At 36.0% G+C, this 13,512-nt stretch overlaps 1 protein-coding gene across 1 annotated transcript; it reads left to right on the top strand.

Moving 5' to 3' along the window:
- Nucleotides 1-10,433: 10,433 nt before the first annotated feature.
- LOC128983649 (histidine-rich glycoprotein-like) lies at nucleotides 10,434-12,939 on the top strand. The gene is made up of 2 exons (XM_054403021.1): nucleotides 10,434-10,462; nucleotides 12,328-12,939. The coding sequence occupies exons 1-2, from the start codon at nucleotides 10,448-10,450 to the stop codon at nucleotides 12,907-12,909; spliced, it is 597 nt and encodes a 198-aa protein (XP_054258996.1). The 5' UTR covers nucleotides 10,434-10,447; the 3' UTR covers nucleotides 12,910-12,939.
- Nucleotides 12,940-13,512: the final 573 nt, after the last annotated feature.

The raw sequence follows: 13,512 nt of genomic DNA on the forward strand, positions 1-13,512 counted from the left end.
TAGAGAATACTTCTAAGTTTTAGTATCGTACGTTGGCAATGAGTTGCGTACACCTATTTGACCTTGAACATAGTTTTGGTAATAAATTATAATACAAATAATAAAATATTAATGATAAAAATGAGTAAAAATAGCTTGCATGTCTGCAGGGCTACAAATGGTTCGCATATTGAGGTGTGATAGTGTTAAAATAACTTTTATTTTATTACCTTTCATTTAATGTATCAGCATAGCCTTCTCTATGGTATCAGTCGTTGAACAGTAGTTTGTATCTAGTACAATAAATAAATACATTTTCAAACTAGGTAAGTTCTTTGGAGACCCTGTATCCAAAAAAAACTAAAGATTTTACTAAACTGTATCCAAAAAAGTTATTATCATCCGTAAGCACGATGTTTCCCAAAAATCATCCGATTTAGTGGAATTTGGTACAAACATTACTTTTATTTGTGAATCAAGAGATGGAGAATTTATCATATTTACTTTGTATTGTAAGTGACTTAGCCTATTGCTTTTGCTTAATGGACTATATAAATCATTGAATCATGCACACGTACATTTATTTATTAAAACGAGTTCGCAAAGCATGATCGGCATGATAAGGCCATAGGAACGGTTGCTTTATAGGTATTTTGCCGGTAAGAATATTTTTTTCATTTTTAACCCTCAAAACATACTATTTTACAATTGTATCATTAAATAATTTTGAGCTTAAAAACAAATAATTTAGTACATTAAAATAAATGTTTTTTTACAGTTATTGGTTACGGCCATGGGAACGGTTGCTTTATGGGGTTTTTTGTTAAGAACGGGGTTTTCGTATTTTTGACCCTTAAAACATACAATTTTACAATGTATCTCTAAACCATTTTGTAGAGCTTAAATACAAATAATTTAGTACATTAAAATGTTTTTTTACAGTTATTGGTTACGGAGAAAATTAAAAAAAATGTAAATTAAAAAACCTCAAGTTATTCCAATAGCGAAGATTTTTAATTATTGTTTTTTTCCTTATTTATAGACACATTTTTATAAAATTGGGTAAATTTATTTGTTTCTTATCATACTATTATTATTTTATATACTACATTACCCTCCCTGTAGCAGCAAACCTAGGCACCGGTTAAACCTAATGTTATTTAAATAGGTTTGTGAAAATCAAATCAAGCAAATGGAAATTCGCTTAGTCTGCAGGTTTGCTGAGGTGGGGATATTTGTATTCATACTTTAATTTATTTTATATTAATAGCAAATAAACTGGCATACTCTCTAAATCAATACGGTGTTTGCTTCAAAACACTATATTGTGGAAATATTGTAAAACCACAATTTTTATAGGTCTTTGGAAAATATATTTATTTTGATGGTCTGTATTTTGACCATTATTTACGCTACATACTTGCTGTTGGGCTTTAACTGTCACAAAATTATTCTTCTTTAATGTAATAATATAACATTTTCGGTAAAATGAGCGGTTCGCGAGATTGAGTGAAAAACAATAGGAATTGCCATATTTTTTATATTTCGATAACAAGTGGCGCGCCAGCATCTCGAGGTGGATAACTTGGATTTTATGTTATGGGCCCAATACTAACAACATATCCAAAAATCAGAACTACCCAACCTTTTGCATACCAAAATGTCTTATTTTACTGGACTAATCGTGAATTCGACAGAAATTAGTCATTTAGATCAGCGCAATCTGTTGGTGGCTCACATCAACTACAACGAATGTAATTTTTAAAAACTGGTGACAACTTTAACATGGGGATGGAATGTAAAGGTACAGGCATTGACTGTTGTAGTATTGATAGTCAGGTACAGGCTTCTCTATTTTCACCCCACGTTGTAAATAAAACATCTGATTTTAATTTCTTCTATTTGTTTTGATTTTCTGTTTATATTTCGTTGTTATTTCGTCACCAACATGGCAACCCATAAAGCCCATGTTAATTTTTTAAATTTTCAAATCCATTTTTTGTGCTTATAGTTGAGCCTATTTTAATATTTAAATGGATTCTGCACTTCTACAGGAAAATATATTTCTAACAGTATGCGTAGATTTTCCCTACGATGCACACGAGCTGAGGAAAAAGGTTTTAAAGAAACATGCTTGCCTATTAATATATAGATAGATAGATATTGATTTGATAATACCTAGTTATGCCGATTTATGTAGGCCTAGTTGTTTTAATGCCAAATCACATAAAAAATATTATTTGTTATAACCTAATATATACGAGCTGTTGGCCCGTCCTACGTACGTGAATTGAGTAGTCAACTAAAACTGAAGTTATGTCAATATTTCCATTTCCAATCCAAGCAAAGTTTAAGCGGTTAAACATTTATTGTAAACAAAAAGCTGCCATGATGAATTTAAACATGTAAACATAGTTATTTTACTATTATTTCCTAAAAAAGTGGAATAGAAAAATAATTTGTATAACCTTTCCTTTGAAGACTCGGGGTCTTATACATCAGTGGTTATAGAATTTCACTCATTTCCTATAACCAATAGCAAAATCACAGAATAATAAACTAACCTGATAGATCTATAGAATATTTTTATATTCATTCAGCTGTTAGTTATAACAAATTATATTGCACAAAAAATTAAAGACTGCTCTAAAAAGTAAATTAGAACTTCTAGCATTTTACCACGTATATTTCAATAGTCTGTCATCCTCTTGCCAAATAAATGAATGTATCAATGAGCATAGTATAAATAAGTCAACCCTTTGCATGCCATTATTATCCAAGTGCTGAATTTGTGTTACACAAGCTTATGTTTACAGCTGTTCGTTAAGCAAATGGTATTATACCAAAAGCTAGTGTAAAATGTTAGCGTCGGCTGGTAGACTTATTTAAATTTTAAACTTATTTTCTAAAAAACTGAAACCCAACCTAAAATTATGGCTTCTACATTCCCTAGTTTTCAAAATTATCTCTCTTTCAACACAAAAATCGTGAAAATCCGTCAAGTGGTTGATTCAGAATCGTGAAATAAAAACCCCTGTTACGTTTTAATATATATTATTATATTAGGGAGAGCGAGCTGGTGTAGTGGTTAATGGATTTTATCTAAGTGATAGTTTCGCAACCCCTAGGATTGTTTTGCACATTACTTCAGATTAGACCTGGGGGTTGCGGCACTATCACTTAGATAAAATCCATTGGTGATTTGGCGGGATTTGAGGTCACGCGCTCTAACCATTAGACCAGCTCGTTCTCCCTAATATAATCTATATTAGGTTATAACAAATTATATACGTTTGTTGAACAGAGAAGCTCTTTGGGATCTGCTTCAATGCAAACTTTCTTGCACTATCTATTTATAAACACAGTACAAAGGATAAACAATCGGATGATGACCACTGATCAAATAATACAGAGAAAGTATCACTCGGCCATTTGGAAACTACCTCTTTTACCGATTTTATTTATGTTCTATATATATATATATATATATATATATATATATATATATATATATATATATATATATACTTGCACATGTATATATATACATACGTACGATAATATATATATCAAATTCCATTTTGTAGCCCCTAACTGCTTAGTATAAACTAAATTAAAACATACCTTGTCTTGCAGTTCAAATAAATAGTGTGTGAATAGAGTGTGAAAAAACACACTATTTATTTGAACTGCAAGATGAGGTATGTTTTAATTTAGTTAATAAATAAATATATATATATATATATAGGTTATATAAATAAAATCTATAAAATTCTGTACCTATTAGATCAGAGGTAGTTTCCAAATGGCCGTGTAATACTTTCTCTGTATTATTTGATCATCATTTGGTCATCATCCGATTGTTTATCCTTTGTACTGTGTTTATAAATAGATAGTGTTAGAACGTTTGCATTGAAGCAGATCCCAAAGAGCTTCTCTGTACAACAATCGTATAGGTATTGCAAATGTCCACCAACAATAAACTAATACAAATATTCAATAATTTTTTGTGGGGTTATTTTCAGAGACGAGTTATATTTGAAGTGCTATTGTGTTAACATGCTCTACATAGGCGTATAACTGCGTTACCTCGCGGCTTGTCAGTTTCAGGCCTGTGTTGTTGAGAAGTATCTAATCATCACTGCTATGTATACGTTTACTTATCAAGTAACAACACATCAATTGGTAGTTCGATTTTGGACGGTTTACCAAGAGGAAAGTAAAATGATTGGAAAACAGTTTATATCCCATCAGCAGTGGATCATTTTCCTCGACTTTCCACTCCTATGGTGGTAAAACGCCATAACAGAATCTGGATGATGTAAAAGAATGTTGTTTTTTATTTAAGGTCGAAACTAACCACCGCATTGAGGCCGTCCAACCGACAATTATATTGTTTGGATTTTGCACGGACAATTGTGGTGAATATGGAGCGGGAAATTACAATCCAAGAAAGTGGAAGCTGTTTCCAGATCTGACGGTGATATGGGAATACGACTGGTCACTCGTACAATAAACACTTTCCCACGAACAACCACTATTCACGGGAACAGAAAATATAGTTTGCCAATTGAAAACGAAAGCAGATACCAGAATAGAATCTTGTTAGCGATTCTTTAAATTTGTGTACTGTAATGGGTTTTAAATTTACTCTAGAAATCACAAAAATCAGAAAACCATCGACAAACTTAAATACTATTCTCTTAATCAATATAATAAATCACGTTTTATTTGTAGATTTACACAAGTTTGGTTACGAATCACATCGGACCTCGACGAGACTGTTAAGTTTATGCTACAAAAAAATATATTTAGCACGAGGGTAGGTTAAAAATATCTCAGGGTTTAGGTTACGCCTATACAAATGCTAGTCATTGCTACCACAATAGTTGTACACATCTGCCTGTCAAATACTATGCACTTGTAGCAGCCTATTAACTTGTTGCAGTATAGATATACAGTAAGTGTCAGTATGTGCAATTAACGCATCTCCTTAACATTACCTGTGTGCTCTTCGTGGAATAGGTGGATGTAAATAGTAAAACTATACAATACACAGTGGATAACACAACTGTAAAGCATTTTATTGTACATCTGCTGACCAGGTTACATATTTTAGAAAACACGTTTCGTATAACACGTATATATATTCTATGAAGACATTCGTCCTCTGTTTCCAAACAAAAAATCTCCACACCTTTTCTATCAAGTTTCTGCTCCATCATTCACAACAATAAGACAAACCCCTTTCATCGTGTAAATGCAAAGTCACAGAAACATTTGCATCTCTCTCTTGTTGTCTGGCATTGTCACCGGTGAAATGCTCATCATTCACGCACAAAGGGAACCGCGTATAAAACGTTCATAGTTTCGTCATTTGGAGACAAATGTAGTGAATAGTACAAGTCCCAAAAAGGCTTGGTGGAGTATTAAGCAGCTAGTAGTCGGATTGAGCACAATTACTGGGTGGTTACCTACAATGGACGAGGAAGTGTGTTATGGTGCTAAGAGTCCCCTCACGTACACACTACCACAGTACGTCATGTGATTTGGCTAATTGTAACGGGACTGGAGAAGAATCCTAATAGTCCGTGAGAATCTTCAGTCTGCTGACGTTATAATTGAACTAGTTTCCGCGGTTATCTCGGTAAAGGAAGTATGTTTATTGTAAACTCCACAAATAATTAAGAGTAGACCTATGCTTAGATATTATCTTTAATATACTCTTAGTTACAAAAAACGAAACTGTTGCTGCTTTTAATTGTGTTAAAGTATAACGGATTTGTAAAATATTGAACTGATGTACGTTTATTAAACCGATATTACTTTTTATTTGCTTCTAATAAATGCTCACTTTTATTTGTATCATTTAACTTAAACCTAACTTAATGCATTAAACTAAAATATTCAAGTATTCTGGGCTGGAAATACTGATTGGTGTGTTAGCTATATAAAAGCATTTTTTTCGTAAAATGGTTTGGATTATAATCTTAAACAGCACACCACCATATGACCTTATGTTGTACCATATTTATAAAGAGTAGACCTGACTAATCCTTTGATCTATGGTTGTACGCTAATGTTTTAGCATTCTTATTTTGTAGACCAATATGCTGTGTGTATTAAAGGGTCAAAAAATTATGATAAGAATTTCCCCAAAAACATGGTTTTAAATCATCACAACATTAGTAATCAAATCATAAATGCGTTCAAAAAAAAATAAACGCGAATGTTGATAACAATTTGATATTAAAAAATAAGCTTGAATAGAAAGTAAGATTATAGTTAGCTATTTCGTTTAGCTAGGCAAAAACACATTTGCAAGTGAAAGCAGTAATCTTCGTCACCTTCGCCCGCACTCAGCAATTTCTGCATCAAACACTAATATCTACTTCCGTTCCAAAAACGTACATCTTCAGGATGGCTCTGGCTCACTTACAGAGAACTTGGCGATGCCCAGAGTAGGATGTACCGTCTGTAATCAGCTGATGGGACAATCGTGCTTGTCGTCCCCGACGTTGCATATGTCATGTCTAGGCGCTACCTTCAGTCGCTGCCAGCCACCTCGTGAAAACGTAGAAACCATGTCTTTTCTTCCCCCAACCAGGTCATTTAAGTGGTTGACATGTTAGATTAAGTAGAGCATGTTTAAGATAAGTAGTTTATATTTTCAATTATCAATCATTAAGATGGGGACTCCACCTAGGAGCGTACTTGAACCCAAATATGAGTAAATGATGAGTGTGGAATGGTGTGAGGAGATGATGCGTATAGCTATGTTACTGACTAAGATCAGCTGTTTCATTTGCCAGGATCATCTACAATATATTTAACTGTAAACTATTTTTTGTCCCTACTAATTTGGGGGGACGGCTGGGCGTAGAAACTTGGTAGATGTGTCTCAAGAAAGGCCTTGGTCTGTAGATGAGCTATCAAACATTTCCTTAGGGCCCTGTCCCAGTGGCCTGTGAAGTTCCCTTCCCATGCTCGTTTACATTAAGATCAGTTGGATAATTACTCGATCATTTATTGAAACAGATTTTCACATTTGAATAGCAATCCAAGGAAATATTTGCTGTTAACATTTTATGACTAGGTTAAAATTAAATAGGTATCAGATTATTTATGAATTTTTAAAACTTATTTACTGCATAATGTTAAATATAGTTTAAGGAAGTTGTGAATTTATTTAATTTAAATTATAACATTTATATTATTTTATTTAAGGATACTTATATAATTTCTATTGTGGTAGTATAATCAATGTTTAATGGAACTAAACAGCTTATACATACAGTATATTATGAACTTTGTGAGGAACGGTTGACTGTCCTCATTGAGTTATGGAGATAGTTTCTGCCTTTATGAACTACTTTCACGTCTTCAAGTTAAAATTGCCTAAAAGTAATCAGGATTTATTTGGATTGATATTTTGAATTTGCTGTATGTTTGTGTTATTACCATGTACTTTATTTACACTAATGTACCTCTCCAAATAAGCTGAAACGCTTAACCTTGTTGCATTGAGAGACGAGAAAGTCACTAAAAGCCTAACTACAAGTTTAAAAGGCTTAACTGATGCAATTATTGAGCGGAGCGAGCGAAGCGATCGAAGCTCTTATACGTCGACTCTTATGCATTTCGTAATACGCAAACTCCTCCTAGACGGCTGAACCAATCGTTTTTAAATTTTGCATGGTGATAAAGATCATATCGGTGAGTGCCAAAATCTATATGGCGTTAGAAAAGTCTCTCAGGAATCCGCCCCACTGGGTCTGAAAGTTTCAATGTAATCCTTATGGAAGCAGTATTTGACACATAAACAAAGACATATGGCCTATGATCAGCTGTTGACTTTTAAATGCAGTAGATAAATAAATAGCTGATAACATAATTCCACAGATATTAGAACAGAAACGGTATGGATCATAATCAAATGACGACACTAGCTTAAGGTCTGTGACGTAGGAAGTGGTAAAGGAAGTAGTAAAGGTGAGCAGTCTGGAGTGTGGAAACTGTTTTTGACGATTAGATTTAGGTATCTGCATTCCTAAAATTCTATAAGAAAGGGAGGAAAACGGGTCCGCGACGTAGGAAGTGGTGAAGGAAGTAGTCAAGGCAAGCAGTCCGGAGTGTGGGAACTGTTTTTGACGATTAGATTAAGGTATCTACAAACCTAAAATGATGTGGGAAGGGGGGGGGAACAGGTCCGTGACGTAGGAAGTGGTAAAGGAAGTAGTAGAGGTGAGCAGTCTGGAGTGTGAGAACTGTTTATGACGATTAGATTAAGGTATCTGCAATCCTAAAATGCTGCGGGAAGGGAGGGAAACAGGTCTGCGACATAGGAAGTGGTGAAGGAAGTAGTAAAGGCAAGCAGCCCGGAGTGTGGGAACTGTATATGACGATTAGATTGAGGTATCTGCAATCCTAAAATGCCGCGGGAAGGGAGGGAAACAGGTCCGTGACGTAGGAAGTGGTAAAGGAAGTAGTAGAGGTGAGCAGTCTGGAGTGTGAGAACTGTTTATGACGATTAGATTAAGGTATCTGCAATCCTAAAATGCTGCGGGAAGGGAGGGAAACAGGTCTGCGACATAGGAAGTGGTGAAGGAAGTAGTAAAGGCAAGCAGCCCGGAGTGTGGGAACTGTATATGACGATTAGATTGAGGTATCTGCAATCTGAAAATGCAATAGGAAGGGAGGGAAAGGGGTCCGCGACGAAGGAAGTGGTGAAGGAAGTGGTCAATTCAAGTACGGAAGTCCGGAGTGTGGGAACTGTTTATGACGGTTAGATTAATGTATCTGCAATCCCAAAATGCTATGGGAAGGGAAGGAAACAGGTCCGCGACGTAGGAAGTGGTGAAGGAAGTAGTAATGGTTAGCAGTCCGGAGTGTGGTAAATGTTTATGACGATTAGATTAAGGTATCTACAATCCTAAAATGCTATGGGAAGGGAGGGAAACAGGTCCACGACGTAGGAAGTGGTGAAGGAAGTAGTAAAGGTGAGCTGTCTGGAGTGTGGGAACGGAGTGTGGGGATTAGATTAAGGTGTATTATAAGGTGGTGAAGGAAGTAGTAAGGCTAGCAGTGCAGAGTGTGGGAACTGTCTGTGGCATTTATGTATCTGCTATTCTAAAATGGTATAGGGAAGGAGGGCAAACATGTCCATGACGTAGGGAGCGGTGAAGGAAGTAGTGAAGGTGAGCAGTGTGGAGTTTGGGAGTGGATTAATGTATCTGCAATACTAAACTGCTTTCAGGGTAAACTAATGATTTCCCCCGAGCAAAGCTCGGTCCCCTGGTACTCTATACTTAAATGCTATGTGAAGGGAAGGGAACAAGCCCCACGACGTACGGAATTGTGAAGGAAGTAGTAAGGCTTGCAGTGCAGAGTGTGGGAACTGTCTTTGGCAATTACATTAATGTATCTGCAATCCTAAAATGCTATGGGAAGGGAGGGAAACAGGTCCACGACGTAGGGGGTGGTGAAGGAAGTAGTAAAGGTGTGCAGTTTTGAGTGTGGGAATGGATTAATGTGTCTGCAATGTTAAATTGCTATGGGAAGAGACTGTAGACTGTAGGTTAAAATCATTACGAAGCATGAATCGATACATATTTCCATACATGCAATCGTTTACAATATAAATTTAGAACTGAGTTGACAACAGCTGATTTTTACTCCATAGAGGCTAAAAACGATTTTACTCCCTAAAGAGTAAAAATAATACTTTAGACTCGCAGTTGTGTTATATACTTCGATGCTCGCAACGCATGCATTAAAAACTACTGTTTTTACTACAGTATGACAAAAACAATATAATATGAACCCTTGATGACTCCGCTCAATTTTGCGGATGCCTCTGCGAACGCCACCTAGTATTTAAGGGTTTGAAATTTTGCATGAATCATGACTCTTGCAAATCATTCAACCACTCACTGCCTTACATGAAGAGAAAATGTCAAGAGCTTCCAAAAATAGTTTGAAATAGAAATGGGGGTAAGAGCATAACCCAGCTTAACCAAAGTAAATGATCGATATGGTTTGAATGACAAATGCACGGGTTGTTTATTATACTCCTTACTTATAAATAAGAAGTGTCAAGCGTACATCAATTTTGAAATTGGGGAATTCGCTAAACCAACATTTGACAACAAGTATATAATAGTCGCTGGTTGATTAATATTCTCTCAAAGAATCTACTAAGAAATTTACAGGGTCTAACGTAGTTTTGAGGAAACTAAATAAATAAATATCGTGGTGGTGTTAAGTAATTTTCGCTGTATTCTTGTTGAATAAATACAGCCAACAAACTTCTGGCATTTCCTTTGACCTGGTTAATTAATTGGAATGATGTTTGTGAAAATTTCGAGACTATTACAAATATCCTGCCAGGATGTTGGGTAACTCATTCAGTATATATTCTGGTGTCATCTTTGATCAACTCAGATCATCTTGATCGTCTCACTACAACATGAACACTCTAGCGGTGAGTAGTAATAGTTTTACTCAATAATATCCATACACACACTATCAAATAAAAATTCACCGATATCGTATAAAATAACAAATTACTTGTTAATATTTGAGATAATTTATCTATTGAACTCATAAAACATGTCATCAAGTCAGGAAAATAATCATTACTTGCTCCGCAATACAGTACCTATGTGATTCCACCTCTGCCTACATTTTTAATCAACTTTGATAAATTAAGTGTCACTCACACCACTACGTAAACATTTTAAGGATTATAATAGTATTGAATAATGTATTTTTTAAATTTAAATAACAATATTACTTTACCAACTAAACAAAATCGTTCTACTTTTGACCACAGAGAAGTAAGATACAGAGGATACGTTCAATGGTACACTAAATAGTCCTTGGAGCCTATACGTTATAGCTTATAAAACAATTACAAAAGTAGGAAGATAATTTTTTATCTTACAGTGCACTAGATTTTTATATTACAATCACTTTGGTATTTGAAAAATATTTTGAGATGGTAAATAGCTCTGAAATAAACAAAGTTAACTCTTATGGCGGGCAAATCCAAGATGGCTTTTGGCCTTCATGGACTCCATTGGAAAACCGTTACTAAACTACAAAGAAAATGTCTGATCTCACTGAGCCCTAGATATTTAAATTACAATCACTTTGGTATTTTAAAAAAATGGATGATAAATACCCCTTAAACAGCTGTTTGAAATAATCCTACTAGCCTCCAAGGACTCAAGTGGTGTCTATGACCAGTCGCTGGTGTCTATTCGTCGTCCCGTTCTGCTCTCCTTCACCCCCTCACCATCACGTACTGCAGCACTCACGCTGTGCGGGAAGACCCTGTGCGCTTCAACTTACTGTTGTACAAAAATGCTATTTGGCCATCGCCGTTGGGGCTTTTCCTTGCTCGCCACAATAAAATTGTTGTCCGTCCCACCCTAACAGAGCCAAAGGCGCACGGTTGTCCCATAAGCTCGTATACAATTTCTTTTAACTAGATAAAAATGTTTCAGTAGACCTATCAAATAAAAACGCAATATTTATGTCATAATTGTACCTTTTGTGGGTTTAAACAAACCCCACCTCCAATGCTTCATTATTAAGTTTTTTTATTAGTTCCTATAAAAATGAATGGTATTATAATGAGTGGTTATACATTTGCATATAATCACCCGATTACTAGCAAGATTTATAGTCAAGCGATTGAAAATCTTATCTAGTTTTTGTCGAAACCACACAAAAATAAAAGGAAATAATGACAATCTTAACTACAAATCGACTAGAAAACAAAAACATAATTAATAAAGCCTACTTTAAAAGACATATTTTAAATACACAAATCAAACAAGCTTAGAACGGATAATATGCTCCTGTCTTATGGACCTTTCAAGTACCATTTACGTCCACTAAGGAAAGAGTTATGGCAATATATTGGACGCACACCAGCTAAGATAAATTTAGTTATAGCCTCCTGAAGATTGAGCGCAATCAACGATTATAACTTTACAAGTTCACCTCTAAATTAAATGATATGACATTGGTTTTCCAGTATTTTCTCTTTGGCGGATTTCCCAATAAAACGAAAAAAAACTGTAATTAATTCTAGCAGCAGACGTGGTATTAAGACCAAATAAAGAGTGGAGATGATTCTTTAACAACATTCTACGAGAAAGTGAGAATGCAGTTGATAAAAAAAATACTAAGAAGATAATGGAAAAGGTTAAACCAGAAAATATTAAAAGAAACAAATTATGTCCTATTTTATTAGTTAAACAAGATCAAGTAATGTTTACTGCCTCGTTAAGGCCTACATTATATCGTCCACCAGGTCACTTAAAATTTTGTTTTTAGACATTCCTGACGTTTGCTGCGCTGTACACCAGCAGTGTGTACTGCAGCTACTACCACGGACCCACAGCTAAGCCTGTCGTCCTCCACAACGGCTACCTGGCAGACACCCATGAGGTAGCAGCAGCCAAGAACGCTCATCTCGCCGCTCTAGCCAAGGAATCTCACTACGGAGGAGACTACGAATACAGTCATGGCCAGGAATACAGTGGCTCTTATGACGGACATCATGGAGACATCAGGTACCACGGTCCCACCGCCATCCCACACGTCCTGCATGACGGACACATCGCAGCAGACACTCACGAGGTGGCCGCTGCTAAGGCTGAGCACTTCGCCGCCGTAGCCAAGGCCAAGGCTCACGGAGGCTACGGTGACCACTACAGTGGCAGATACGCCTCAGACTACGGTGCCGACCATGGACACTCCCATCATGTGGCGCCTTACCATGGACCCCTCGCCAAGCCCGTAGTGCTCAAGTCCGGATACCTGGCAGACACTCACGAGGTCGCTGCTGCCAAGCACCATCACCTGGATGCTCTGCATCAGCACAGCCCTTATGGCCATTACGACTACCATTATTAATTTGCAATATCGAATAAATACTGTACTTAAAATGGGGAATCCCAATCTGTTTTTATTTCAATCGACATTACAAATTTCTTAAGAAACAACGAAACCAATACTTTGACACTTTTTTCTGCTTTTACGCTGCAATTTTAAAGTGAAGCATATTTTCCCTTTTAGCAGATTTAGATCTTTATTTAACTCCTGGATCTCTTGCTCCTAGGACCGTTGACCCACGGGCCTTGCTGAACTAGTTATCCCACCCCTACAGAACGAGTTTCATCATATAGTTTTTCGTGAAATAAATGGTCTAATCTAGAGTGATGGCACTCGGGCTGTCCGGCTACTTAGATTTTTAGTATATTTTTTGTATTAGTCTTAATTACATTTTATTTTATTTCAGATTGATTTGCTATTGTAGCCGAAAGACGCGATTTAAAATAAATGTAGTCCATGCTGGTCGTGCACTGACTCACGATCACTCCAGAGTTCCACTTTCCACAGGCCTTATCACTGATCGCACGATCGCTACCATTCATCACAACCGGGCTGAAGTGAAGCCCATCGCTAACAATAGCCTTGCCTGGTAATTGGTCTGATGGCATTTTGAGAACAAGATGG

This window comes from Macrosteles quadrilineatus, unplaced genomic scaffold, assembly GCF_028750875.1.
Source record: "Macrosteles quadrilineatus isolate MER2022 unplaced genomic scaffold, UCM_ALF_1.0 Scaffold_1__1_contigs__length_201487025, whole genome shotgun sequence".
In the NCBI taxonomy this organism is placed as follows: Eukaryota; Metazoa; Arthropoda; class Insecta; order Hemiptera; family Cicadellidae; genus Macrosteles; species Macrosteles quadrilineatus.